Consider the following 25446-nt stretch of genomic DNA (forward strand, 5'->3'; position numbering starts at 1 on the left):
GCAAGGAAGATTTTACTTGACAAAAGTAAGTTTTTCCAGTTAGAATACAACTGATCAAACCCAAGTTCTCTTTCACAGATGGGGACACTGAAATCCAGAGAGAGGTGGTTTGCACATGCTCACACATTGCTTGTGTAGGTGGCTCACTGCACTAGGGGCTTTGGGTGAAGAAAGATGAAATTCAGCCCACACACCACACACCCAGCCTGCCCCTTGGCACAAAACCACACCTCCCTGCGGGGAGAAAGCACCTTCTTCTTCTTCTTCTTTTTTTTTTTTTTTTGGAAATGAATAATGTTTTATTTCTTCAAAGTTTTTATTTAATGAATGCAAATTTCATAGGTACAACTTTAGGAATATAGTGGTTCTTTCCTCCATACCTGCCCTCCCACCCCTACTCCCTTCCCACCACCTACTCTCCCATCCCATTCTTCAGATTCATTTTTAGTTTAACTTTATATACAGAGGACCATCTCTATACTAAGTTAAGATTTCAACAGTTTGCACCCACCCACACACACACAATATACGTTTTGAGTACAAGTTTTGCAGTTAATTCTCATAGTACAACTCATTAAGGACAGAGGTCCTACATGGGGAATAAGTGCACAGTGACTTCTGTTGTTCATTTAACAATTAACACTCTTATTTATGATGTCAGTGATCACCCAAGGCTCTTGTCATGAGCTGCTAAGACTATGGAAGCCTTTTGTGACCACAAACTCCATCAGTATTTGGACAAGGCCACAAGCAAAGTGGAAGTTCTCTCCTCCCTTCAGAGAAAAGTACATTCTTCTTTGATGGCCCCTTCTTTCTACTGGGGTCTCACTCACAGAGATCCTTCATGTAGGATATTTTTTGCCACAGTGTATTGGCTTTCCATGCCTGAAATGCTCTCACAGGCCTTTCAGCCAGATAGGAAGACTTAAGGGTTGATTCTGATATCAGGGTGTTATTTATAGCAATTGTAATTCTAGGAGTCTGCTGTGTAGACTGCTTCCCATGTTGGACATTCCCTCCTTTTTCTCCTTTTTAATTCTGTCTATTATTATTACCAGGCACTTGATGTTATTTATATGATCTCTTTAACACTTAATCCTATCTATATGTTCACTTTAACACTTAATATGATCACTGTAACAATTAAGATGTGCCTTGTTCTTAATCGAATGCGGGCTCTGGTCATAACATTGCTTAGTTGCAGTACATAAATTAGAACTCAGACCCAGCTAATCCCAAGCCAGAAGCTTTTTGAACCCCTTTAACTGCCAATTCCACTTGAAAGCACCTAGAGTTTGTGTCGCTGAGACCTAGAGGCTCACCTGGCTTCACAGGAATTCTGATAGCCACATGGGACTTTCTCACTTGTTCAACGTGACTTCCTTGTTGCTGATGCTGGGATATAAGGGACTCCACCTATCTCTCATTTCATTAAAATCTTCAGGCAACTAGAGCAAGGATGTCACTACCGACCCTAAGCCTCCTCTGCCCCAGCATTCCTTTTCCTTCAAACAGTGCATTCAGAATGTCCCCAAACCTCCCAATAGGTAAAGAGTATGTTTTACCTCTCTTGGACTCAGTTTCCTCATCTGTGAAATGGAAATAATTATGACCAGACAATAGCTATTGAGAAGATTAAAGAAGATGATGAATGTGAAACACCAGCAGTGTGCTTGCCCTGGTGTAGTTCATAAATAAACAGGTTTTCCCTCTTCCCTTGCCTATTTTATGGTGTTAGAGAGGAATAGATTAAGAGGCCTATGGCTGTCACAGAGAACTACCTCATACACACAAAAGCAGTTGCTGTACACACACACACACACACAATGATGAAACATCACCACAAAAAAGTCATCCTTTGGGGTCTAAGAGATACTACTTGAAGTCAAGTAAAACCCATGGGGGATGACTTGACAGTAAAGCACACTTATATAACACAGGAGAACAATCTAGATCAAGAACATCAGGAAGTACAAGCAGATCCCCATCAGTGTTGGTCGAAGGGAACAAAAACTAAAAACTAAATTCTCTATTTTATCCCAAGGTAGTGTAGTGGGGAGTGAGAGGTGGGGTGAAGCAGTTGTTCCCACGGCAGATGAACCACACTAAAGCCCCTCGGGGAGGGAAAAGTGCTGTACCGAGTTCTAATAAGGAGAATTCAAGGGGTTCATGTCAGTGATGGCTCCCTTCCTCCCCCTCCTGACAGAGCAGGTCTCCACTCCAGAAATTAAAGTGTTAAACAGGACCCAGGAGAATGAGAACGGGACCTGCAGCTTGATGCTAGCCTGCACGGTGGAGAAAGGGGACCATGTGGCTTACAACTGGAGTAAGAAGGAAGGCCTCCACCCACTGGGCTCAGCCAACAGCTCCCACCTCCTGCACCTCACCCTTGGCCCCCAGCATGCTGACAATATCTACAACTGCACCGTGAGCAACCCGGTCAGCTCCCGCTCCCAGGCCTTCAACCCGTGGTCTATCTGCAGGTCAGACTCCTCAGGTGAGTATGCCTGTGGCAGCTGGTGCACTGCAATAATGAGCAAGGGCTCCGTAGCCACCTGGGCCACCTGCCCTGCTTACGCCACCATGGCCTTCCTGTTGGTTACCACACTTTTAATTTTCTTTACGGTTTGCAAAAGCCTCCCCTGTGTGCTTTCAGGGAGCGCATGCTCATCTTGACCTGGATGACATTATAATGCTCAGGACAGAGTTGCGAGAACCAGAGGAAATGATGCAGCCAGACCCAGAGCCCAGGTCTCCAAGGTGTGATCCTTCCCTTCTGCCTCCTGCCCTGGCTCCAATCTGTAGGAGTGACTGGGGAAAAGGACTGCAGGTGGCAGATCTTGACTCCCAAGTCCATGCTTCTGTACTGGTGGGGCACTTCAACATCATCAGCATGTGTTTGTTGACCCCTTACACTGCAGGTATCAGGACTAGATACGCAATGTGAGCTCTGCTGTCCTCCCATGTGTATTAAAGACTTGACTGGCTAAAGAAAATGTGATATATATATATATATATATATATATATATACACACACACACACACAATGAATACTACTCAGGCATATAAAAGAATGAAATCCTGTATTTTGTAGCAAAATGGATGCAACTGGAGACCATTATGCTTACTGAAATAAGCCAGTCCCCCAAAAATACAAATATCATATTTTTTATCTGATATGTGGCAGTTAATGTAGAATACAAAAACAACGTGTAAGAATGAAACCGCTATCTTATTATTTGATTATTGTTTATAACTCTTGTCTGTATTCCTGTGGAACAGTGGTTTTTCCACTTTTTACTTGTTGAACACTATGGCTAGTGGTGCATTAAGCTTGTGATTATACACTAAATTGAAAGTATGTTATTGCAAAAACTAAAGGAAAAAAAGAAAGGAAGGAAGGAGGCGGGTATTGAGGAGGGAGGGACGGAAGGAGGTACTGTTATCTTCTTAGAATTATTATCTATGAAAAACATAAGACCTGTTCTCTTTACATTAATAAGATAAGAAAGGAAATAAAAAAGACCTAGAAATAAGAAAAGTGATAAAAATAGCAACGACTTTAATAAAACTATTATAGATGTTAAAAATGCTCAGTAATAACGCAGGACATAATGAAAGACCTCATCTTATGTAATAAACAGAATCCCAAGGGAGGTCAGAGAGCCAGGGATGTCAGAGAGACGTCGGACTCTAGTTGGAGGGAACACTGATCAATTGCAAAGCACTTGATTATTAACAAAGCACTTTCAACCGTATGACCTCTTTTGACCCCTGCAGTGACCTTGTTAGATAGGAATTATTATCCTCACTTTACAGATTTGGAAATTGACATTCGTAATGTTACATGCCCTCCTCAAGTTTCTTCATCTTGTGAAGAGTGGAGCTAGCAGTGAAACCTCAGTCTTCTGTTTTTTCTAGAAAGAAAGCATAATTGTTCTGTTACCAAAAGGAAGAGAGAGCTGAATAAGTAAGTTCATCTAACTACTTAGAAACAGGCTTGAACACTGCCTCCGTCACACCAACAGATCCTGTGTCCCTGTCTCAAGCAGGCTCAGGGGCAGCAGGACAATGCTGCCGGCCCTGTAAGGCATGGCAAGGCTTATGCCCTGACATTCTCTTCTCTGTGTCTACTGAGGGAATATAGGAGTCATTCCAAGGAAACCTCTGCCCGCAGTAGACCTGGTGACCATGGGGTGGCCAGGTTACCAGAATCCAGCCAGCTTATGTGCTCAGCAAAGCACCTCCTGCCATGAGACCCCCTGGATTGTTACCAGGTGGATAGCTGGGAAAATCCCCCTTTCAAGAAGCTGGATGGCACCTCACCCAACCATTTTATGGCAAGCCAACCATCTGTGTGACAAACTGCATGTGTCTGGCCACTTGCAGACAAACCATAATCAGAGGCTATCTCTCCAGCTCAAACCTCTATCCCTTCACACAGTTGCTCAGAATAGGCTAGCAGGACCAGGAGAGCAGTGTTGCATAACAGACAGTTTACAGAATGAGGCCCCTGAGCTCCTAGATCTAATGCTGCATTTTCTACTTAGAAGAGGAAGTCATTCAACCTCTCTGAGGCTTAGCTTCTTCATCTACAAATAATGACAACTAACAGTTATGTGGCTTCTCATCACATCTTCCTAGCAGCCAAATCATCTTGATAGACTGCTATCCCCTCTTTACAGATGAAGGAGCAAAAGTATGAAAAAGTTGGGCAAGGTTTTACACAGCAAGCAATGGGGCTGGGTTCTCTGATCCTGGGATTCTCACTAGTATTAGTGTAAGAGACAGTGCACCTAAATACTTTATAAATCATAATGAAAATGTGGTTTTTTTCCCTTGGTGGGGAGGAAGTGGTAGCCATTACCCTAGCAGCATAACTCTGGTTATTGCAGCCCTATTAAAGACAGGGCACCCAATGCTTTGTCTTGGCCTATCCTTTAAAAGGAAGAGAGCTCTATCATGCTTCTCCATGCGGTTTCACAAGAATGTGACTAGTGTACACCAAAGTCTTGATGAACCGTCAAGTTTATGCTTGGGGCTCTGGGCCCAGAACAGCCTACGGAGACATGTGAAGATACTATTTGCACCTAAGCCACTTTGAGGACTGAGAATCCACTAGTCTGAACCAGGTTTACTGACTATGAGGCAGCTCTTATCTATAACTTGGTGTGGAGGGACAAGAAGCAGCAGAGACATAGCACTGTGGCAAGAGCCCCATCACAATCTTGGCTCCGTCATCAAGAGAGCTACCCGCCATAAGGCAGCTATGTCCTTCCCTTAAGCCTGCTTAATCATCTGAAAGATGAAAAAGGTGAGCTAGTGAAGTGTCTACCAGATGGATGGTCTGTGAATCATTGTGTGTGTATGTCAATAGGAACTGCTAGTAAAGGGTTGCCAAGGAGTATTGGTTGTTAGGGTTGTCACCAGAAAGCACTACAAACTAAATGGGTTAAACAATTTACTGTCCCATAGGTCTGGAGGTTAGACTCCCAAGATCAAGGTCTTAGCTGGTTTTGTTTCTTCTGAGGCCACTCTCCTTGACTTGCAGGTGCCACCTTCTCCTTGTGTGTGTACATGGTCTTTCTTTCCTGTTCTTATAAGGAAACCAGTAAGAGTAGATTGGGGCAATCCTTGTGACCTCATTTTAACTTAATTGTTTCCAGAAAAAAAGGCCCTATCTCCAAATACAGTCACATTCTGATAAATTGGGCATGAGAATGTCAACATATTAATTTGGAGGAAGAGGCACAATTAAACTTCTAGCACTCTCCTAATGGCTTCATTTTAACTTGATTACCTCTTTAAAGACCCTATTTCCCAACAAGGTCACATGTCAATTTGAGGAAAACACAATTCAACCTGTAACACAAGGACATCTCCTCTGGGGCTGGGAGACTATACCATATCTAAAGCAGATCACACAGCTAGTTTGCTCTATGTCCTTCCCAGTTCACCATGTTGTCTAAATTATTGGAAAAAAAGAGTTTTATTGGTACATTTATTTGTGTCTGCAAATGAACACCACTAATTCTTAAGGCACTGTTCTTAGTTTGACATTCATTGAGGTTTTATGTTGCAGCACTGTCCTCAATGCTGAGTGCACAAGTATGAGGAAGACATGATCTTTGTCCTTAGGAATGAGATAGCTCCATAAATGGAACCCTAGATTACAGTGTGAGACAGGTGCAAAGCAGCAATGCAGGCAAAGTAACAAAAAGGAGGGATACTGTTAACACTATATCAAGGAATTAGGGAGAACGTCACAGAGGCTGTGACATAAACTGGGTTTCAGGCATAAATAGTAATTATCCAAGATGACAAAAGACTTCAAGCAATGAGAAAAGCAGAGCCAGCTGGGTCTTGTTCTGTGTTATCCCTTAAGTGATGGGAACTAATAGAGTTTTAAATACAGTAATCCCATCAATTTTGTATTTCAGAGAGGAAATTCAGTCACGAGAGAATAGACTGAAGCAGGAAAGAAGTAGAAGAGAAACTAGTTATGGAGGGACCTGGCTGCCCTGATCTTTCAAGAGATGCCGATACCCGCACCACAGCCATGATTGTTTGTCTAAAGTAGATTTCTTTCACGGGCACTCAAAGGGAAGCCACAGCCTCAGGGTGAAATGCTGGGACAACCAGGCTTATTAGAGGCCACCATACATAAACAGGACAATGGTTTTAAGGTATTTTTCACGTTCATTAATGAAAACCTCAAACTTGTTAATGATGTAATTAGACCAAACAGGACACCATGTCAGCACTATCTTTTGACACGACTCACTCAAGCTAAACCACAGAAAAACATATTTTTCTTGAAATCTTTTTTTCTTTTAAATGGCATTTTTTCCAGGCTGTTTTTCTTATAGTCATATTTGTTCCCATTGATATTTTGGCGTTTTTCAGTAAGAAACACAATAATGTCTTTAATAATGAAGCAGTTTTATTGCAAAGTCCAATCCTAGTGGGCAACAAAACCGTCTATCTAGGTCATGTGAAGGATGTTGATGTGGGTCAGCGCTGGACAGCATGCAACTTGCCGGTGCCCTTAATCACAGTGTTCCTAAATAGTCATGTCTGTGCTAGGATAGTTAATATAAAACCTGTGACAATCAACTAGAAGGGAATGCCCCTGGAAGCTCATCTTGAAAAGGAGACCTCTTTCAGTATATTAACAAAAAGCTAGCTCAGCAAGTCTGAGTTAGCTGGGTGGAAGAAAGGGTTGACACCTGCCAGTCAACTCTAGGGGCTCCCCCTTTCTCACAAAGCCATTTCCTCAAACAGGGAGATCCCATTGTTAGAGTCACCCAAATGTTCTATGCACGGGGGCCAGGCCCATTCCACAGTCTTCCCAGTCTAGCAAGCCTGAGATCGTGGTGGAAGCATGGAACCTGGGCACATGTCATCAGCCAGAGCATTGTCACATGGTTACACCTGCTAAAGGGAAGTTGAGAAATGTGGTTTAGCTGGGAAGCACGTGCCTGGACAAGACTTGCATTACCATGAAAAAAATGAGAGAAGCAATATTGGGGGCACAGTCAGTAGCCCCAACAACACAATGCTAAGTGGGATAGGCAGGCATAATGAATTTTTCCAGAAGCTGTTGACTCTGTAAAAAATGTTTACTTGGCTGGTCCCAGACCTTAAATTAGTATGTAGTTCGTGAGCATCCTTCCCCACCCCCAATTCTGAGTGGAAACCGCCAACAAAATCTCTCTTGAAGATGGCCGACTTCAAGGAGACGCGCTCCACGCTGGCAGCCTTGCTGACAGAACCACATCAAAGGCAGGAAAGAGATCCGGTACTCTAGGGCCGTTACGTGAGCGTCTCTGTGTCTCCTGGGGGTGAACTACATTTGTTTATCAGGTTCTTTTTTATGTTCTCCTTTACCCTCCTTTAAAAATAAGATTTGGGGAGCTGAGGAGAGGGAAGCTTTCACGTTTCTAGGGCAACAGACTTGCAGACCGTAAAGGGCCTCTGGCGTTTTCCTTGGAGGCGTGGCTACGTGCCCAGTTCCCACAACCGCCAGAGGAGAGGGCCGCAGGGTGGAGCCCGATGTGAAGTCGTCCTCTTAAGCCACACAGGAGTTCTCAACCGGCCTGCGCAGCCCCCTCTGAGAGACTCCAGCGGGGAAAGGCCCCCGACCTCTGGTCCAAGAGTGTTCAGGCAGTGTTTCTTTGTGAATGAAGGACGGTGGGATGTGAGATCACCACCTGAAGGCCTCCCCACGTGACCGAACAAAAAAGAGGAAGAAATGAGACATGGAGTTTCTGCCCCAGGAAATGGTGGTTTTGAAGCACAGGTGACCTGCTGCAGGCAGAGACACACACTTGCCTCCTGGCTCCATTCTCGTTCTTATAAAGCAAAAGCCTAGTAGGTCATTGCCCCTTCGCTCCGACTCCTGCCTTAGGCCATTAAGAAGGTGACCCTGAAACCTCCCCATGTTGGTCACTGAGATTATGCTTCATAAAGGGTTCATGACACTCTTCCACCATACCTATTCGAATGGCCACTGACTTAATTTAATTTAGTTCATCAAGTATATATTGAGTAGTCCCCCCATAAGCTACAAGAATTACCTTCATAGGGTTCAGCTGGAACTTCCATACCTTACCAGGCAAGGAATCTGAGTGTGTGTTGGATGATTCTGTATGAGAAAGGGAGATATGTTAATCTACAGAAAAAGAGGAAGAAAAGATCTGACGCTGTTAGGTGATGAAAGCTGCCTGGAACACGATGGAGTCTGCTCCCAAGACCCGGAAATCTTATGCATAGAAGTCTTGGTGTAGGGTTCTTTTGTTTTTGTTTGTTTGTGGGAGTTGGTGAAGGTACTGAGGCTTGAACCCAAGACAGCACTGAGTAGGAAGAATAGGAGCAAGGACTTAGAGGAACCCAGGAAATTTTCTTCAGAAATGACAAAAATCATAGACAGCCTGGTCCCAACAAGCTGGGAAGTCGCATTTTGTCCACATTTATATGAATTCCCACAGCATAGATTTCCTGACACGTGGTTCCCATATAAACATCACAGTTAGAATATAGCACCAAGTGAGTAAGCACGGAGAGTAAAATTAACTGAACCTGCAGCACAGATAGGGAAATTAAGTCATAAGCAAAGGGCAGGATGGAACAAGAACAGCTCTGGATATCAGTGAGGAGACTTCTTTGGACTTGAGATCACACCCGTCTTACTGTCTTTCCCATCAAGCAGAAGAATTTACCGAAGACCTATCATGCGCTGAGTCATAAGAAAGCCTCCAAGGAAGTATTACATGTGAGATGGTCTCTGGTCTCCAAGGAATTGGGGAAGTGAGACTAGTAGAAGGAGTCAATGCCCACTGACCACATAGCAGGTTCCAGGCACTTCTCGGGAAGCTTTCTGTAGGTTACTACTTCATCGGAACAACTCTGCGAGCTGAATGTTGCTATGCTCGTATTGCAGATGAAGGGACTGAGGCCCCAAGGCTATGAGTAGCCTGCCTACCTTGTTTATTTATTGGCTTTACATTTTTTCATCTCAAATGAAATTTGAGATAAATATTATCTTTTGAAATGATATCAGTGATTGAAGTGTTTGTCCTCAAATTAGCTGTTACTTTAGAAGTTCCCAAAATACATGTGATGGAAGAAAAAAGAGGAAATGGTCTCAAAAGAGTAAGTGCTATCATCAGGGGATCTTCAAAAAGTTTGTGGAAAATGATTAATTACAAAACTAAGCATGGGTTTCAAAAATTTTTTGCACTGAAGTAAATCTGTCCTTTAATTCCATTTTTCCATGAACTTTTTGATGTCCTCTCACCTGTTTGTGGGGTCAGTTCCGGGGCTTGAAAGAAACACTAAGCTTCAGCTGCTGATTGTGCTGTTTCTGTTAGTATTTGGAAGGTTTCTCCTTGGTCCCTGCTGGTCACAGCATAAGCCTTGACTCAGTCTCCTTCTCTGGCCCACACAACTGTACACAGAGGATTCCTGGCCTTTCAGAGTGGTCAGCCCATGGGAGCATGGGGCTGTTCACAGCACACCCCATCAGGTTCACAGAGCAGCCTCAGCAGTCATCAAAATCTTATGCTTTGTTCAAATTCAGGAGTATTTTTAGAATTATCTGCTTGGGGTGAGCCTTGTGGCATAACAGGTAAAGCCACTGCGTGCAACATTGGCCTCTTGTATGGGCACCAGTTTGTATCCCAGACACTTCTCTCTCTCTCTCTCTCTACCTCTCTACCTCTCTCTGTAGCTCTGTCATTCAAATAAATAAATAAATCTTAAAAAAAGAAAAAAGAAAAATTCTATAGATATTCGTTAGGTCGATTTGGTCTATAGTATCAATTAACTATTGTTTCCTTGCTGCTTTTCTGTCTGGTTGATCGGTCTATTGCTGAAAAAGGGTATTTTTTTAAAAAGATTTATTTGTTTATTTGAAAAGCAGAGTTAAAAAGACACAGAGGCAGAGAGAGAGAGAGAGAGAGAGAGAGAGAAAGTCTTCCATCCTCTGGTTCATTCCCCAGTCCCCAAGTGGCTTCAACTACTGGGGCTGGGCTGATCCAAAGCCAGGAGCCAGGAGCTTCTTATGGGTATCCCATGTGGGTGCAAGGACCCAAGGACTTGGGCCATCCTCCACTGCTTTCCCAGGCCATAGCAGAGAGCTGGATTGGAAGTGGAGCAGCCAGGACTCGAACTGGCACCCATATAGGATGCCAGCACTTCAGGCGGCGGCTTTACCAACTATGCCACAGTGCCGGCCCCCAGTCTGTGTCTTTTAACTGGAAAGTTGAGGCCATTTACGTTCAAGGTGACTATTGATAAGTAACAACTTGGCCCTGCTGTTTTTCCATAAATATTCCTGTTGTTTACCTTGGATTTCCTTTGTACTTTTACCAGGAGATTTTCTGCCTTCACCTTCTTTCATGGTGATGACCATGTTTCTGTGTTTCTGTGTGCATCACATCTTTATGCATCTTTTGTAAGGCTGGGTGAGTGGTGACAAATTCTTTCAATTTCTGTTTATTATGGGAGGTCTTTATTTCACCTTCATTCATAAATGAGAGCTTTGCAGGATACAGTGTTCTGGGTTAACAGTTATTTTCTCTTAACACTTGGAATATAGCTCACCATTCTCTTCTAGCCTGTAGGGTTTCTGATGAGAAATCAGCTGTGTGTCTAATTGGAGATCCTCTGAAAGTAATCTGGCGTTTCTCTTGTGCACATTTTAGAATCTTTTCTTTATGTTTGACTGTGAAGAGTCTCACTTCAGTGCTTCGTGGTGATGATCTTTCCTGGTCATATGTCTTAGGAATTCTATGTGCTTCCTGTACTCGGACATCCCTTTCTTTCTCCAAATTAGGGAAGTTTTCTATAATTATTTCATTAAAAAGGTCTTCTAATCCATTCTATCTTTCCATGCCTTCAAGAATTCCTAAGACCTGTATGTTGGGTCATTTGGTAATATCCCATAAATCTCTGACACTGGTTTTTAGTTTCCAAATTTCCCTTCCTTCCTTCCTTCCTTCCTTCCTTCCTTCCTTCCTTCCTTCCTTCCTTCCTCTCCTCCTCCTCCTCCTCCTCCTCCTTCTCCTTCTCCTACTTCTGCTGGACTATGAAATTTCAAGAGATTTGTCTTCTAACTCAGATATTCTTTCTTCTGCCTCACCAAGTCTGTTAAGGCTTTCCATCACATTTTTAATTTCATCTATTGAATTCTTCATTTCCAAAATTTCACTTTGATTTGTTTTTAAAATCTCAATCCTATGGGAAAATTTATCATTCATTTCATGTGTGGGTTTCTTTAATTCATGAATTTGATTCTGATTACTTCTCTTTTTTATCTTTTATTTAATGAATATAAATTTCCAAAGTACGACTCATGGGTTACAATGGCTTCCCCCCCATACCGTCCCTCCCACCCACAACCCTCCCCTTTCCCACTCCCTCTCCCCTTCCATTCACATCAAGATTCATTTTCGATTATCTTAATATACAGAAGATCTGATTGCTTCTAAGTCATCCTATGATCAATCTTTTGAATTCTGTTTCTGGCATTTCTTCCATCTCTTCATTTTCAAATTCTGGTATTGAAGTGTTGTTGTGTTCCTTTGGGGGTGTCATGTTGTCTTCCTTATTGTTGTTTCTTGATTTTCTGCATTTATTTTTAGGCATGTGTGGAGATACTTATTGGTTTTTTTCCTCCTGTGGTGGCTTATATCTTTGGACTATGCCTCTCTGGATTAGTGGAGTATGTGTTGGATGTGGCCAGAGATCTCTGTTAAGTGCTCCAGAATGAGGGGAGTGTCCAAGGTGAACCCAAATAGGGTGTGATAAATCTCTTTCTTTTATTAGAGGGAAGGTTTAATCTACTCTGTTGGTGTAGTCTCATGCTCACCTCCTCTCCTCCAAGGAGACCAAGGCCTGGGGGCTAGGCCCCGTGCATACAGTATTCATCCGTGCTGCCACAAGAACCATACAAAGGATCTGTGCAGTCCTCGGTGTGAAGATGGATCCCACAGCAATGACCCTCACCAGGGAAACCAAGGAGCCCCAAGCATGTAGAACTGCCCACAGTGACTGCCCAAGGACCCAGCCACACCCTGTTCCCTCACATACAGCCACAGTGTTTTCACAGTCCTGGCATACAAGGCTCCTACCGTCAGGAGCACCTGTCAATTCTCCCAGATGGACAGACTCAAGCATCTCCTCTTGTCTGGTTGCTGAGAGCATGGACACAAGTTGTTGTAGCTGTTACATATGTCCAAAATGGCACCCGCCACCTCTCAGCTAATTACAAGATGCCAGTGCCAGTGCCAGGTGGTTGGGGAGAGAGAAATGTGCCCCCATCTTTTCCCCTCCAGGTTGGCAGGTACACTGTCACCCACAGAGCTCCAAGCTTGACTCATACCAGGCTCTTCCAGCAGTTTTATCTCCTGTACCTTGGGCTGCTGCAGTCTGGTCTCACCTCACTCTCAGCTGCTGGGGTCCTGAGTTGTGTGAGTCCACACCCTCCATAGAGATCCATTGTCCTTCTAATTTGCATGGAGTTGCCTCTGCTGTTTTATCCCTACTCTACCCTGAGATTGCTCTCTCTCCTTATTTTTTTTTTGTCTTCCCCAAGACTAGAGCAGTAAGCTCCCTCCCTGTTATGCCATCTTGCCTCTCCTCCCCAGGTATCTTTCACTGTTTTCCCTGGCCATTAGCAGTGGGCTGGATTGGAAGTGGAGCAGCCAGGACATGAACCATAGCCTATATGGGATGCCAGTGTAGTAGGCAGCTGCTTAACCAGCTATGCCACAATGCCCACCTCATTTTTAATTAGATCATATGACTGCCAAGGATGGTGTCTGGAAAGATTAAAAAATTTTTAATTTGGGAAAGAGAATATATAATCAAAGCTTAGCAAGATAAAGAATCTTTTTCACACCAAGAAAGAAACTTATGGTTAGCCATCAGGATGGACACCCACCTAGACCATGATTAGATGCCTTTGATAACCTCAGTGAGATTTCAGCCTTATTTTTGGTCAGTTCTGTAAACATCTGAATTGTTCCTGCCATTACTCTGTTCCTCTGTAACCCACCTATTCCTTCCTTTCAACTTTTTCCCAACACAGCCATCACAGTCACAAACAGCATCCTTATTAGAGAAAATGCACACTATCATTTCATTCCAGTTTTCTATGAACTTTCTGAGGCCCCCTCCCCTGTGTAACCCTTACATATTAATACTTAACACCTGGCATTACACAATTTAGAACCTTCATGCTATTACTTTGCTTAGAATGGTAATGCTTTAGATTGGCTTCCAGTGTTCATTATCCTGGGATTAGTCTCCGCCAAGCCCATATGTCTCTCTGATTCTCCAAGAAGTCTGTCTCTGGGATTCAGCTATGTTCCTACTCCTAGATTACGCTCTAATTCTTGAGGTTTTCTATGCCTGTCTCCTTGTCCATAACGTGAGAGTAATGAGAGTACCTACCCTGTAGGGCTGCTGTGAGGACAGAGTACATTAGTGTGCATACTGCTTTAAAAAAAATGTCCCATTGTAAGCACTCAATTATCATCTACTATTAGCTTATCAAGCTAAATGTCTTGCTCACTAGGGCAAGAGGTCTCATTCGCTGTTTTCCAGGGTTGCTCCCTGTTCCATGGTACTTGGTAAAGTGAGTAAAAGAGAGCTGGCAATAAAAGTTGGCTCTCTCAGTTTCAGCATGGGTGACCTCAGTTAATTTTAAACATGAGGGGATGATTGACAGGAAAAACTACATACTTTCCTCTCAGTTAAGGTCTAGTGGGTTTGACACAGTTATTTGCATGGAAGAACAATAATAGCACGATTACATATATTTTTCAAAAAGAAAAGTAGGTCTTTCTTCCTCCCAGCGTCTCATGAGAATTGCACTGTGGCAGGGAGGCCACACGTGGAACCACCATGTTCTTTTTAACAAAAATGGATGCAAGATTTATTAGAAATTTTGAAATAGAGATGAAGCTAAGCAGAGAAGATTGAATTAGGAGCGATTAAGAGAAGTTTCATTTTAAAGTGGTAGTTGAGGTGAAAATAAGGCATTTGTCCAGAAAAACCTTCATGGAAATTAAGAATATGAAAGTCAAGTATGGTGAGCAAAATTAAGATGAGAAAACAGGTATGGAAATCTTGGGTGACCTAAAGCTGATCTCTAAACCATGGCAATAAATGTCTCCCTGGGGAGAGAAGATAGAAACAGAACTCAAGATTCAATCTTCCCACTTCCGTGCAGGATGTTTCTCAACTCACTGTGTTTTTGAGATTGCCCTTTGACTTCTTTTTCAGGTTCGAGACAGTGGGGACTGTATGCTGGGCTGTTCCTAGGGGGCATCGTTGTTGCCATCATGGTGCTTGAGGTGGTCATCCTACTGTCCAGAAGAAGAGGTAGGTTCCTAACTGTAAAGAAATTCATGTCAGACTGTGCTAAGCAGGGGGCTCTCTCCCCACAAGCATAGATTGCTGTCAACCACTTTGGGTCTCTGCCTGGGGCCACCTTTGAAAAATATAGAATAAAAGTACTGGGACCTGGCTTAATTCAGTCTAATTCAACTCATATTGAGCCTCTCTACTAGGCCATGGGGTAAGTTAGTGAGAAGAGCCATGGTGTCTGATGTCAAAGACATTATGCAAATAGTTTCAGTACTGCAGTAGAGGCATGTAACTGAAGCGGTGCAGACAAGGGTCTTAACACAGTATTCACTAGGGAGCCAAATTCAGAAAATTCATTGATTTCCTTAAACAAGAAGTCATCCAAGGTAGTTCAAAACCATTAAGGAATGATTATTTCCTTGCATTTCAAGTGCCTACAGGTAGTGCCTCCTGCCTTGTCCCCCAAATTGTCCTCTGATTCTATATCTCAGGGAAAAAGCTCCCTTTGACCACACTGATTATTATCAACCCACACTGGAATCAGAACGTCCTGCCCCAAACCAGGGCAGGAACCCTGACTGGTCTTCCTGTGGTAAAGATGGAACTTGATCCTTACTGATAGCTGATCTCATTCTCAAGTAGAACAGTGTTGTCCACACACAACCTTTTTAGAAAAGCCCTTATCTCAGCACTCTGGCGTTGGTTTTGCTTATATAAGAAAATCTAGATCATAGCACAACTACCTACTTTTGTCTCATTTCCTTCATTAACAGCTGGGGAGGAGCTAGAGGGTGGGGGTGTGATTCAGAGAGAAATTATGTTGACAGCCTAAGGAGATGGGGGTGGGGCAACCACATTTGGTTTGCATGATAAAGAAACAGTCATCATTTAGTCCTTGTATACCAGTAACACAAAAAACTTTGCCTCAAACCTTGGCAAAATTTGTATTAAGGTGTTAGACCTGCCACAAAACTTTACTCAAGAGATTCTTTCTTTTTTTTAAGGGCACAGTTAGAGAGAGAGAGAGAGAGAGAGAGAGAGAATCTTCTATCCATTGGTTCACTCCCCAAATAACTGCAATGACCTAGTTGGGCCAGGCCAAAGCCAGGAGCTTATTCTGGGCTTCCCACCTGAATGCAGGGGCCCAAGGCCCATTTCCACTGCTTTCCCAGGCACTTTAGCAGGGAATTGGATTGGAAGTGGAGCAGCCAGGACTCAAATTGGTGTCCATAAGGGATGCTGGGGTCAAGACTTTAACCTGCTGAGCTGTAGCATAGGCCCCACTCAAGAGATTCTGTTGGCAGCTTCTAATAGTATCAGCTCTTACATAATGTGGTCTGACTCTGAAGATTTTCATCTGGACTCTGGCAAGTTCATGTCCAGAAGAATACTGGTTAAGGACATAGGATTTGGCATTAGACAAACTACATGCAAACGTAGGCTTTGCCACTGATTAGCTGTGTGACCAAATGACTAAACCACTCACCTGCAAAATGGAGATAATCTCATACCTTTAGTACTGTTGTAGGGATTGGTTAAGTCAGTATACAGAAAGCACTGCACATAGTGGCTTCTGTGGATGTATGGATCACACACACACACACATCTCCATAATGTAGGTGAGCTACAACATCAGTGTTTAAATCCTATGGCCAGCAGAGGACTGCCCTGGAAGCATCTGGAAACAGTACCTAGAGCAGGCTTAAAGTACTTGAAGTCACAACTTTATGCTTCATCTGAAAAAGATTTTAAGTGGTCTGCAGCCTCATTGAGATGACTTGATTTGTCCAATGTCAGACAATGGTGGTGACACAGACTAAAATGTGTGTCTGTATATGTGTATATTGAGATGCCCGAATTATAAGGCCAAGACCTTTTCTGTTAGACCCTAAGACCTTGCTCATTTTGAGCTGAGTCAAGTTGGCTCCTGAAAATTTGTTCTTGCACTGGGAAAAAATAATGTGAGATTATATTATCTTGATGCAATGGTTTCTTTGAACTTCAAGGATCAGACTCTTTCTCCATCTGTCTAACCATTTCAGATGCCCCCACTAATACTAAATGTCCTGAGCTCTCCCGCAAGACCAAAAGTCCTTAAGGACCAGAGTTTGTTCTCTACTTATGTGTATCCCTTCCAGTACCTATCACAGTGCTGGGCAGACATGTCTAACTGAAAACACACACAGATTCCAACTTGAAGGGTCTGTTTCTCAGAACTCAGAACTCAGAATTTGCACTCCTTTTGGTACCTCCACCCTCCTTTTTATATGTGTGTGCATGTGTCTACACACATGCATACATGCATTGTTCAGTCAGGATCAACTGGAAGAAAAAAAAAATACAGTTGGAACCACCATGTGTATACTTCCAGCTTCTTAAGCAGATAAATAATTGATGTTAAAATAAATCTGCCAGGGCCGGCGCCGCGGCTCACTAGGCTAATCCTCCTCCTTGCGGTGCCGGCACACCGGGATCTAGTCCCGGTTGGGGCGCCGGATTCTGTCCCGGTTGCCCCTCTTCCAGGCCAGCTCTCTGCTGTGGCCAGGGAGTGCAGAGGAGGATGGCCCAGGTGCTTGGGCCCTGCACCCCATGGGAGACCAGGAGAAGCACCTGGCTCCTGCCATCAGATCAGCGTGATGCGCCGGCCGCGGCGGCCATGGGAGGGTGAACCAACGGAAAAGGAAGACCTTTCTATCTCTCTCTCTCTCACTGTCCACTCTGCCTGTCAAAAAAAAAAAAAAAAAGGAAAAAAATGAATTAAAATTAATTTCAAATAAAAAATGTAAAATTCAGTTCCTCAGTTTCACTAGCCACGGTTCAAGTGCTCAGTTGCCATATGTGGCATGTGACTACGTTAGTGTAGACGTCGAACATATTCATCATCTCAGAAGGTTCTACTATACAGAGTTGGCCTGTACAGCTAGGTATCAAACTTTTGAAACTGCTTACTTCTGAGAATGAAACTGGATTGGTTAATAGGGGAGGGATCCAGTTTTTTTTTTTACTTTATGCATTCTAAACAATTTTTATTTTATCATCAAAGTAATTATTCTTGTAATTTAAAAAGAAAACTTTTTAAACTGGCTAAACATTAAAATGCCACAACTTATTAATTTCCAGAGGCCTAGGCTCTCAGAAAAATTTCCAGATGATGGGCAACTGAATAACATTGTAGTTTTATCTTCCAAATAGTTCCAAGTGGATCATTGCTTCTATATACACATACCATCCCACATATACACCAAGTCACTAAGAAATAAGGAGAAGAGAAAGCTGTGAGTAAAGCAATGCAAAGTGCAAAAGAGATACAAATAGCAAGGCCTTCCCCCAAAGAAAAGCTGTAAGACACAGACAATAATAGAGATTGCAATAATTGAATGACATACCAATGAAAATAACCTCCAACAGATAGAGGTCATTTGTAATGTGCCAGATGCTGTTCTAAACATTTTACAACATCTCCTTTAATTACAGGGGCCCAATGAGGCAGGTATTTCAAGTACTATTTCAAAGATGGGGAAATAGACATAGAGAGATCAAGTAACTAATCCAACATCAAATGTCAAATATGGAGAGTTTGCACAAAGGGCTTTGTTTTCATGGTACTCTTGGGAAAAGTGGGTATGCCATGAGGTGTTAAGAACAAAATGACTGAGCACAAAGTTCATACCGGAGGCCAGAGAGAAGATATTCACTGTCATTTCTCTCTCCCAGGCAAAGCTAACCATTACCAATCAACGATGGAAGAGAAGAGCCTTACTATCTATGCCCAAGTCCAGAAGTCAGGCGTAAGTTCTGTTCTTTCTTTGGGATGAATCTTTTGTGCTTCCTGTGGGATTCCTGGCCAGTCCACCTTGTACGCCTGATATTCATGGTTCTTGTATGGGTTCTAGAGCAGAGGCAACTGGGGAAAAAGTCAAGAACAAGAGAAATGCTAAAGGTCATTAAACTTCAGTGTTGTGAGGGAGTATTTATTATCTGAAAAACACTGGGTAAACATATGTTTCTTCATAGGAACAAAATGAGGAAGCTGCAAACACATGATATATGACTCCACCCAGCCCGGCTTCCTAGGCACCTATAGTTCCATGTTACCAAATGTATTGTGTAGTTGTGTCTGGATCAAGTCTAAGCATTTGCAAAGTGCAAAAGGGACAAGGAAGAGGGCATTGGATCTTGAGAATTAGGACGAGAGCGTGGCTAATTAGATGCAAGATGCTTTGTAAAGTGGAGATGGAAGAAAGCAAACTGATGATGGAGTCGTTGGACCAAGAAGGATGGGGAAACTGGAGACATGATGATATTGAGGAGGCAATGAACTGGAAATAAGAGATGGGAAGGCTAAAAAATTGTAGGTAGATACAGTTTTTCAGACATGGAAGTACTGCTGGGTGAATGTATAGGCCAGAATCTGGCCATTTAGAATATGAGGGGAGGCAAATTCTAGAATAAAGGATGTGAAGATAAAAATAGCTTTGATTAGTATCTTGAAAAATTGCATCAGAAACCAAAAAATGTATTTCCAAGGGCCAGGATATGAATTAGAAAAAAACTCTTATTGATTCTTCCCCCTAGTGGTCTGGAGGGGTTATTATACAATCTTTTGCTCCCTGCTAAGAACCAAACTCCATTTAAACACCCGAGTCCCAAGAGTAGCCCCTCTCAATTCTTGCACTTATGAATTTAGGTAATCAGGTTCATTTTTTTCCTTATTTACACCTTTTGGTGAATTTTCATTTTTATTAATATAAAGTGAACATATTTCATGCATTCCATAAATACAGAACCAAGAAGAAAACCACACTTCCCTCCCCTCTGCAAATCCTCTCTCTCTTTCCTCTCTCTTCCTTTCATCAGTTTTTGCAAAGACATAATGTTAATCCACTCTATATTCACATGCTTAATTTGCCACTGGCCTTAATATTTTCACCATGTGTCTGTCCATCTACTCTATCCCATGCTGTTAGAATCTCCCTGTATTCACCGAAAAGTGTAACGTATGTGCTAAAGATACACAACATGTAAATGTCAGCTCAGTGAGGACCCTAAAGTGCACATCTTTATATCAGTTAAAGCTAGTCTTCCCACCTTGTTTATCTTCAAGGGTTTGGGGGCTATTCTTATCCCTTTATGTTTTCATATGTATTTTAGAATCAGCTTCTAAAGTACCACAAAAAGAAAAATATTTTATCAGGATTTCATTGCACCTACATATCTATTTCAGGAGAAATTACACCTTTCAGAATTGATCCTTCTAATGTAATACAACTCCCATTCAGATCAAGAGGACTGCCAGTAGCTCTAACAGACCTCCTGTGCCACCTCCCAACTATCACTCCTTCACTTCTACCTAAGGATGACTACAATCCTTATTCTACAGATACAGTTTAGTTCCCCTCCCTCTTATTTTTTAACTTTATAAAAATGTATGTTACTGTTTCTCCTCTTGTATTTATCTTCTTTTACTCAAGAGTACCCTCATGAGAGTCATACATGTCTTTGAACTTAGATATAAAGCATTCATTTTCATTACTTTATACATTACCAATCTTTGAATATACTAAGATTTACTCATACAGGTAACTAGTGATTTCCAGTTTGAGGTAATTATGAAAACTGCAGCTATGAAAATTTATACCCATGTCTTTTGGTAGATATATGCACAAATTTTAATATTTTTGTTGAGTAGAGGTAGAACTCATAAGTCCTAGCGTATGCATAGCCTCAAACTGACTAAGTAAGGCAAACTTTTAAGATTTATTTATTTAGGGGCCGGCACTATAGCATAGTGGGTAAAGCTGCTACCTGCAGTGCTGGCATCCCATATAGGTGATGGTTTGAATCCTGGCTGCTCCATTTCTGATCCAGCTCCCTGCTAAGGTGCTTGGGGAAGCAGTGGAAGATGACCCAAGTGCTTGGGCCCCTGCACCCACATGGGAGACCCGGAAGAAGTTCCTGGCTCCTGGCTTCAGATTGGCACAGCTCTGGCCATTGCTGCCATTTAGGGAGTGAACCAGTGGGTGAAAGACTCTCTCTCTCTCTCTCTCTCTCTCTCTCTCTCTCTCTCTCTCTGTAACTCTATTTTTCTGGATGAAGCCAGAAGCCAGAAGCTTTATCCAGCTCTCCCACAAGAATGGTAAGGGCCCAAGCACTTGGGCCATCTGCTTCTGCTTTCCCAAGCACATTAGCAGGGAGCTAGATCAGAAATGGAGCAGCTGGGACTTGAACTGGCAACCATTTGGGCTGCTGGTGCTGCAGACAGCATCTTAACCTGCTATACCACAGTGTCTGCCTGAGGACAAACTTTTTAAAAATGAGTGCACCAACTTACTTTTCTACCAGCTATATATGAGAGTTTTAATTGCTACAAATGCTAACCAAGACTTGATGTTATCAGTTGGATGTGTCTCACTGTGGCTTTATTTTGCATCTCCCTGTTTATCAAGGAAGATCAACAACTTTCTTATGTTCGGTAGTCATTTTTTAAAAATATTCATTTATTTATTTGAAAGAGTTAGAGAGGCAGAGGCAGAGGCAGAGAGAGAGAGATCCTCTATCTGATGGTTCACTCCCAAGATGGCTGCAATGGCCCAAACTGCGCCTATCAGAAACCAGGAACCAGAAGCTAATTCCACATCTCCCATGTGGGTGCAGGGGCCCAAGCACTTGGGCCATCTTCTACTGCTGTCACAGGCCATTGCAGAGAGCTGGATCAGAAGGGGAGCAGCTGGGACTCAAACCGGCACCCATAGGGGGTGCCAGCACTGCAGGCGGTGGCTTTAGCTACTGAGCCAGAGCACTGGCCTGCATTAATCATCTTAAAATACTTTCTTAAAGCGCCAATTAAATCTCTTACCCACTTGCCTTTGAGTTTCATTTCTTTTAAATGGATTTGTATGAGTTTTTTATGTTTTGAATATGAGTCCTTGTCAGTTGCATATCTAGGAAATACCTTCACTCATCTGTGGTTTGCTTTTGCAATGTCTCAGAGATATCAATAAAGAGAAGTTCTTAATTTTAGTGTACAGCAATTTGCTAATCTCTTCCTTTACTATTAGCATTTTTGTGTTCTTGAGAAATCTCTATTCCTAGGTAATGAAAATATTCTATCATCTAAAAAACTATAGGATTTTTAGAGTAGAGTGTGAGAAGAATCAAATGTCGTGTTTTTCCATGTGACTGTCCTATGAATCATTTATTGAAAATAATGTGTTTGCCCTACTGTAGGGTAATTTTTATCACAAATCAAGCTTCCATATGCGTGTGGATCTATTTGATGTTCTCTAGACTATCACATTGATCTGTTTATTTGCTTTACTTGCACAAGTGTCATACTATTTTCATTACAGATTTATTATTAATTTTGATATCTGATAAAATGAGCCTTCACACTTGTTCTTGTCTCCAGGAGTTTTTGGTCATTTTTGTCCTTTGCATTTTCGTATATATTTCAGAATCAGTTTGTTAAGTGGTGCCTTCTCCTTTTGCATCTGTCAGGCATGTTCAGCACTGGATTTAGGACATCACCTAATCCAGGGTGATCTCGTTTTGAAATCCTTACTTTAATTTCATCTTCAAAGACTTAATAAAAGTCTTATTAATAAAATCATATTAATAAAATCATATGCAGAGATTCTGGTTGGACACATCATGTGAAGGCCACAATTCAACCCACCATGGTGTATCTTTCCTCTTAGTCTGGAAATGCTTAGTAGGGTTGATCTGCGAGAATTCACTAGTGAAGCTGAAACTGGGGTTTCTTTGGTGGGGGATTTATTTTTATTTTTATTATTCCATCTTCACTATCAGCAATTAAACAATCTTTCTCTGTTTGTTGAGTGCCTGTTCTAGAAATTACAAAATGCATCCTAGACTTGTCAAAGTTTGTTATTCATTCTCTTTCTTAGATAGCACTTTAGCTCCACTATAACTTCACCTCCTGATTCATGTGCCATTTAGGGAGTATTATTTTAATTTCACATATATTTAAGCACTTGAGATATAATTATTATTGTTTGATATAACAATACCCACTCAAACTTATCCATATCCTTACAGTTTCCTTTGTTAATATCTCTTAATTAACATGTTCTCTTTTCTTACTTGTACTAGCTGCATCATATCCTAACCAACAACACGATAGCATGGAAAGTTATTCAGCAAATGTTTGCTATTTACTAAGAACTCTCCTCGGACTTATGAGGCTTGCTGCCTTTCACATTTAGTTCCAGGGGCCACCATTTACAAAGAACATATGAAAATAGTGCCCCAGGAGCTGCTTGTAAATGATGTCCTTGGGTGTGTGCAAATCAGTGGCACACTGAAGATACTAACCTTGAAAAATGCACTAAATTGTTACATTTATGTTCCTATGCTCATATAAAAATTCTGAAGGGAATCTCACAATGTGTATAGTACCTATAGGACTCTGAGTGATTATTTTATACCTTTTTCTCATTTCTGAAAAGTTCAATTAAATATTAAAAGGGGGCAGGCCTTTGGTACAGTGGTTAAGTACCACTTGGGATGCCTGTATCCTATGTCTGAGTGCCTGGCTTAATTCTCAGTTCCTCCATTTCCAATCCGGCTCCCTGCTAATGGACCCTGGGAGGGAGTAGGTGGTGGTTCAAGTATCTGGGTCTCTGCCACTCACATGGGAGATGTAGATTGAGTTCTAAGCACCCTGGCTTCAGTCTGGCCCAGCCCTGGCTATTACAGGCTTTCACGGACTGAACCAGCAAATAAAAGAACTCTCTCTCTCTCTCTCTCTGCCTTTCACTAAAAAATAAAAATAATTATTTATTTTAAAATATAAAAAGCAAATGTTAAAAGCATAAATTCTTCCAGTCATGGAGACTAAGTGAAATTATCTTAATGAACTGATTTCATATTCTCCTTATCCATCTCATTGCTGCATAAATTTCTTCCTTAAATTCAAATTTTCTCCAAAAGGTGATATCTAAAAATTATACAGATCTTGAAAGTCATCCATTTGAACCTTCCAATTGCTGCTTGAATCGTCTTCTACAACGTTTCTCCAAAGTGCTGACAAATCCCTTTTTACTAAAATAGAGTCAGAACAAGCAACATCAGCATCACCTGGGATCGCAGAAATGCAGGCTCTGAGGCCCCACCCCAGAGCCAACCTTTCAACAAGATCCCCAGGTAATTTCTGTGCACAATAAAAGCACGAGAAGCACTTCCAATACTGGGAGCTCACTGCCTCTCAAGGAAGTCTAGCTCACACTTGACCGTATTTCCACTATTAGAAAGTTCTTCATTACATTGAATCAAACTATTTCCCACAAATTCCAACCCCTGAGAGATTCTACAGACAAATCTAAATCCATCAAATGCATGAAGAGAGGGATCATGTCCTACCTTGAATCTTCTTTCCTCCAGTAAACTTTTCTAGTTCCTTAACTCTTGGGTTACATAATGCAATTGCTAGCTCTCTCCCATTATAACACAGGAGTTGTGGTTTCAAATCTTGCAGAAAGCAACATTAGCCAATCAACAATGTTCCCCAAATGTGTTTAAATGATGACTTCCTTATCTTACAAGGTTATGATCTTACTCCTGCACTGACTTTGTCCTGGGATTATGGAGTTTAATTCATTCAAATTAACATCAATATGTATCAACTGAAATTTTTTTAAACTGTACCCAGCACTGTTTTCTTATGAGTGCAAATATATCTGTATGTGTATGGTGTTTCTCAAGAAATTTACAGTCTGATTGGAGAAATAGTGAATAAATATATCAAAGTGTGTTAGATAAGCATAGAGTTGCCACAACATGTGAATTAGACTTTTATAGCTGAGGGATTTAAGTAAAGGATGGGTCACTATAAGTTGGCATAACCAAAGAATAGTTCTGGGAGGAACATGCTCTTTCAGTTAAAAGAGCTTGGTGGGACTCTTGGCTTTGATACTTCTTGAATTGCACATTAGGAAAGTAGTTCATCTTTCTGAGCTTTCTCTTCATCATCTGTCAAATGTGAGTAGCAACTATACTGAACGCTAAAAATGGTTGTGGAAAGACATGTGTTAGAGCGGGCAATAGCAGGACCAGCAGCATGGGATGGAATGAGCTCTGCGTGTCAAGGGAGACAATTCTGTTAAAATCCTGTGCATTCAGCTGCTCCTGGAAGAGCCACATCAGTTTTATTCCCTATGAGGAAGATTTTTAAATTACCTGGGAATCATGGACAAGAACTGCCTTGGGAGGCTATGAGCTCCAAGATGTCACTTGGGTTCCTTGGGAAGCTGAGAGAGAATCCACACCTAGGATGGAGGTTGACCCAACTGACTCTAAGGTGCTTTCTAAGGCAAGGCCTCCTGGATCCGTGCTTCTCTGTGGGAGAGTTGTGTGGGAATTAGCATGCTGCTCAGCTAATCTGCTTGCTTTTCTTCTCTTACAGCCTCTTCAGAAGACACCTGAGACCCCAGTAACCCAGGACCCCTGCACCACCATTTATGTGGCTGCTGCAGAGCCTGTGCCAGAGTCTGTCCAGGTGAGGCATCTCTCTGTGCCTCCTCTCTGCAGAGTGTGAATAAGAAGGTGGG

The 25446-nt window shown here is 42.1% G+C and overlaps 1 protein-coding gene across 2 annotated transcripts in view; it reads left to right on the plus strand.

Moving 5' to 3' along the window:
- SLAMF1 (signaling lymphocytic activation molecule family member 1) overlaps positions 1–25446 on the plus strand; it is a 37837-nt gene that overhangs the window by 9909 nt on the left and 2482 nt on the right. Inside the window, exons 3-6 of one of the 2 annotated variants that reach the window (XM_002715225.6) lie at positions 2207–2497; positions 14795–14893; positions 18593–18666; positions 25302–25394. In XM_002715225.6, coding sequence (XP_002715271.1) covers positions 2207–2497; positions 14795–14893; positions 18593–18666; positions 25302–25394 — 557 coding nt within the window. The remainder of the gene's footprint in view (positions 1–2206; positions 2498–14794; positions 14894–18592; positions 18667–25301; positions 25395–25446) is intronic. The other variant, XM_089299709.1, reaches the window with a different exon arrangement.

Source organism: Oryctolagus cuniculus, chromosome 7, assembly GCF_051225735.1.
Source record: "Oryctolagus cuniculus isolate XC-2025 breed Fujian yellow rabbit chromosome 7, ASM5122573v1, whole genome shotgun sequence".
NCBI lineage: Eukaryota > Metazoa > Chordata > Mammalia > Lagomorpha > Leporidae > Oryctolagus > Oryctolagus cuniculus.